The sequence below is a fragment of the Echinops telfairi genome, unplaced genomic scaffold (genome assembly GCF_000313985.2).
Source record: "Echinops telfairi isolate 266 unplaced genomic scaffold, ASM31398v2 ScPeMD7_1;HRSCAF=3_0, whole genome shotgun sequence".
In the NCBI taxonomy this organism is placed as follows: domain Eukaryota; kingdom Metazoa; phylum Chordata; class Mammalia; order Afrosoricida; family Tenrecidae; genus Echinops; species Echinops telfairi.
In genome coordinates, this window is record NW_022103896.1 from 85,546,593 (window position 1) to 85,551,090 (window position 4,498).

Sequence of the window (4,498 nt, forward strand, 5' to 3'; positions counted from 1 at the left end):
AGAGAGAGAAGTGAGCAGAGAGGGAGGGGGATGACTACCACAAGAAAGAAGAGCTATCAGTGGACCTGTAGTCCTTTGGGGCCTATAGCCCCTAAGCTGCCCTCTAGACCCAAGGGAAGGTTGATGCCAAGACACACGGAGAATTTCAAGAGCATCGAGTACACAGCTGTTGAAAGGAGGCAAGGACCTTCCTCCAGAGCTGACGGGGCTTCTGCAGGCGCTGATGCTGGGATTTCAGGCTGCTGCTCTTCTAAGTTGTGGGAGAATGCCTTTCTCTTTGTTAAAGCCATCCCCTGTGGCATTAATAATGAGTGTTAGAGCACTCAATAACACAGGACATGTGGGTAATGCCGTCAACCTTTCTGTCTATTTCCTCTCTGTGACAGCCCCTTCTACCTCCCTGGTTTAATTGGAAAGGTCTTGATTTTGTTTTTCAACTTTCAGTCTCTATCAAACACACCAGCAGGACATGTTGTAGAGTCTGCACCAGTGGGCATTACCAGTCGGGTGAGATACTGTGTAGTAATCAATCTGTATACCAGGTGTGCAATCCCCAGGGCCACCCAGAGAGCAGGGGCTCAAAACTCAAGCTCCCTGCCATCGAGTAGATTCCAACAGATCACAGCCCTTTAGGACTAATGAAACTGCCCCTGTACCTCTTTGCGGGGGAAGAAAGCCTCACATTTCCCCCACAGTCAAACTACAGGTCTCATGGTTAGCAGCCCAGCGTGTAACCACCATGTCACCAAGGATCTTTGAAGTAGGAGCAGACTATCGCTCATTGTCCCGCTGCTCTGTTGGGTTTAGAGGTAAGAGTTGCAGGGAGGCTGCCAGGGTGCTCACTATGGGAGCAGATTCGACTGTAGGGGCTTTCTGTCGAAATTCACAGCTGGCCTGCTGCAGGCTTGCAGCCGATAAATGGACTCATGGGAAAGTCTGCTTGTTGACATCAGAGTCCCTCCGGAATACGTTGCCTGTATAGATGCAGCTCCCACTAAAGATGCCTGTTTCTCAACACACAGCAGCCTCAGTCAGCAGCTGAAAGGGGGAGCAGAGAGCCCAGAACTGACTCCCTGGGGTGGCTGTGCTATTGGTTATGGAGGCATGAGCTATAGGGCACATGAAGAGAGCAGTAGAGCATTCACTACGGGGACAGACTTCACTGCACAGGTCAACTGTAGCAGTGCTCAGGAGACTTGCAAACTGTAGGGTCTAGGTGGGGAGGTGCTGCACACTTCCAACAAACCCCAGCGGAAGTCTTGCTTGCTGATTTTAGACCAGACTCTTGGGGTTCTCTTTTGGATAGGCAAGGGTTGTGGTGGTTAGGGAACAGCCTTTGTTTCTGGGTCTCCTCAACTGAAAACTCACAGTCATCGAGTCCATTAGTGAACCTATAGGCCAGGGTAGAACTACCCCTATGGGTTTCCAAGACTGCAACTCTTTACAGAGCAGAAAGCCTCATCAATCTCCCATAGAGCAGCTAGTGGTTTCAAACTGCTGGCCTTATAATAGCAGTCTAATACAAAACACTACACCACCAGAGCTCATTTCTGTGGCTAAAACCCTAGTTTACAGCAGCCGACAAACTACTAGCTAAAGGGGGGCCAGTGATGGCGGGAGACTGTGGCTCGCTGACTTGTTGGTTCTTGCCTGTCAGCTGTTTGCAGTTGCTTTCCTCCGCTCCCCAAATCAGAGCTCCTCAAGGCACAGCGCGATTTCTGTGTGTTTCTTGTTGCCTTTGTAGGGGAGGGTTGGAAGAATGATTTGTTTGTCCTGCCATCTTCCCGTATTTGTTTTGTGATTTTAGTTCATATGTCCTTCCTCACAGAATACGTGCATTTTTTGAACGAGGGTTATGTCTTGCTGACATAAAATGGATGCTTTGTAAATGTTCGTTGAATGAATGAACGTCGAAACTAATTTTGCCAAACAGCTTCCAGATTCTTAATGCACACCTGATAAGGAGTAGAGAAGAAATATATTCCTTTTGTTTTTCTTCATTAAAGATATTTTGGTGTCTGAGGCCAGTTCTAGAATGGTTAAAAAAAAATGCACCTCATTGCTTTTGTATTCCAACAGGAAATATGGGATGTATAAAATCAAAAAGGAAAGACAATCTGAATGGCGATGGAGTAGATTTGAAGACCCAACCAGTACGTAATACTGACCGAACTATTTATGTGAGAGATCCAACGTCCAATAAACAGCAAAGGCCAGTAAGTAGATAGTCACAGGAGAGCATTCCAACAGCAAGATCAAAGCGTGGCTGGCATGATCGGAAATCCAATCTGGGGCATGTGCATGCAAAAAAATCATATTGATTAACGAGGCCTCACGTAACTTTGGATCTGCTTTGTTACTTATCCCTAAAAGAACCTGAAAATATCTCAGTGACAGCGAGGCCACTTATTTTACAATACTGAGTTCTTTGGTCATCTTTTACATTGTGAAAAGCATCTTTCCTATCACGAGTGCTAAAGACCCAGGTTTTCACACACATACATATATGAAAAACCGCTTCTGTGACTGAGGAGAGGGACTGAGATAGGCCCAGTGATCTGGGAACGAAAGGAAATGTTGGATTCAGGCCAATAACTAAAATTTGTACTAATCTTTCCTGTGAAGTACCAGACAATTCCTTCTTATAATTTGCTCAGTTAATTCTAAGTAGTATAGATACTGAAGCTGTGATTATTTATTATAATGAATGAAAATATTTTTAAAAGACATTGCGCCTTAACCTTATGCAAATAGCTACATCAGAAATGTTATACGAGTCATTGGTGCACTTGAGACGTGCTTTTCAAAGAAAGAACTCATATTGTATTTCATAAGAAGAAGGAAAAGAACTTTGGATAATCACAAATTTAAATGTACTTTATTTTGGAATTTACATTCTTTTCATACAGTGTCTTAACTATGTGCATCCTCTCATAGTTCAGGTTTTTTGTGGGATTTCTCAGCCTTTAAGCTGCGCAGTGTTTACTCCAGGCTAGCCCAGATGCTTTTATTGAAAAATTTAATAGTTTATTTAGTCTGATATTCTTTAATTACTATCAAGCCTATGGTCACTCTCTTCAAACCATGTTTTACCACTGTTTTATGTCTCTCAAAACAAGCAAAAAAATGTTTTAATGTCTCTCTCACTGCCATTGAGTCAATGCCAACTCATGGCGACCCTGCAGACAGGGTAGAACTGACCCTGTGAATTTCTGAGACTCTACAGGAGTACACAGGCTCAACTTTCTACAGGCACAACTTGTCAAATATTACAAATTTCATGCCACTGCTGATGACGAATACGACAGAATTGGGCTTATGTTTTTAAAAGTCAGTACATGATGCTATTAAGTTTTTATACATAGTGGTCCTCCCTCGATTGATTAGCATTTATAATTCTATATATAGAAAATAGAGAAACTCAAAGTGCATAAGACTATTAATAGCTTCTTAGTGTTAATAAATGTGTATACATATTGAAACATAATATATATACAAATATAGAATTATATAGTACATAAACATGACTAATAAGAAGTGAAATGAATTTGAATCAAGAAAGCTTTTTGGAATTTTATCCAGACTACGTGCTATCAATTCTACTTGCTTTCAAATCCAAGTTTGTTTTTTCAATGAAGTTGTCTTTTATTCAGAAAAGCAAAGGTGAATAGGACAAAATTACAGATAAATGTTCCTTTTTTAATAAAAGGGAACATTGTGAGATCCTATGCTAGTAGGAGTAAATAAAATTACAAAGTTAGAAAGCAGAAGTAGTAAGAGTGTTTGAAATTATTCAGTTGTCTAAGATACTAACGTTAGTATATCCTCCACAGTCAGACACCCTTCACCTTGTGAGCTGCTTCTTTGGCTTTAGTCCCTGGCCATTGAGCATTCTCTGTGCTGTCAGGTGTGCTGAAATTGGATGTTGGGGGTAACAGGAAGACTGCAGAGACACCCAGGTTGAATTCATGCACATTAAGCAGCATTCAAGGAAAAGACATTTTAAAGAAAAAAGAGCAATGACACATGATTTGCATATTTGTGTTTTGCCCTTAGACTTGCTGCTACTTGTAATTTAGTTTGCTGCTTTCAAAATGATTTAGTTTCATGCTTTCTAATTATTTCCTCAAAATCACATAAAATAGATCATATATTGTGGCTACATTATTGTAAATATCAGTTCTTTTATAAGCTTCTGAAATAAGTATTGAAGGGTAGTGTGTACTCATGCATTTTCCAGATACTAGAATGTAGTCATTCTCTACCCATTCCCCAGCACACATACTGGAGATGTTATGGGCTGGTTTTCACCAGAAATGATCATTTCAGTGAAAATGATTTTGATCCTATTCCATTAAACTACTTTAATAAAAAGAAACAGAAATGTGGTCTAGTTGACAAATATATGCATCTGATACCATGCCTTTCTTAAAAGAGGTGTAATTATAGTACCTACAGAACACACAACATTGCTCTAGCTCTTTAATGCTTCCTCCCC

General features: G+C 41.1%; 1 protein-coding gene across 2 annotated transcripts in view; it reads left to right on the plus strand.

Annotated features, from left to right (window-relative positions):
- Nucleotides 1–2,078: 2,078 nt before the first annotated feature.
- The window catches only part of LYN (LYN proto-oncogene, Src family tyrosine kinase), a 66,532-nt gene continuing 64,112 nt past the window's right edge, over nucleotides 2,079–4,498 (plus strand). The window contains exon 1 of one of the 2 annotated variants that reach the window (XM_004697564.2): nucleotides 2,079–2,153. In XM_004697564.2, coding sequence (XP_004697621.1) covers nucleotides 2,085–2,153 — 69 coding nt within the window. In that variant the 5' untranslated portion in view covers nucleotides 2,079–2,084. Of the gene's footprint in view, nucleotides 2,217–4,498 lie in introns of both variants that reach the window. The other variant, XM_004697563.2, reaches the window with a different exon arrangement.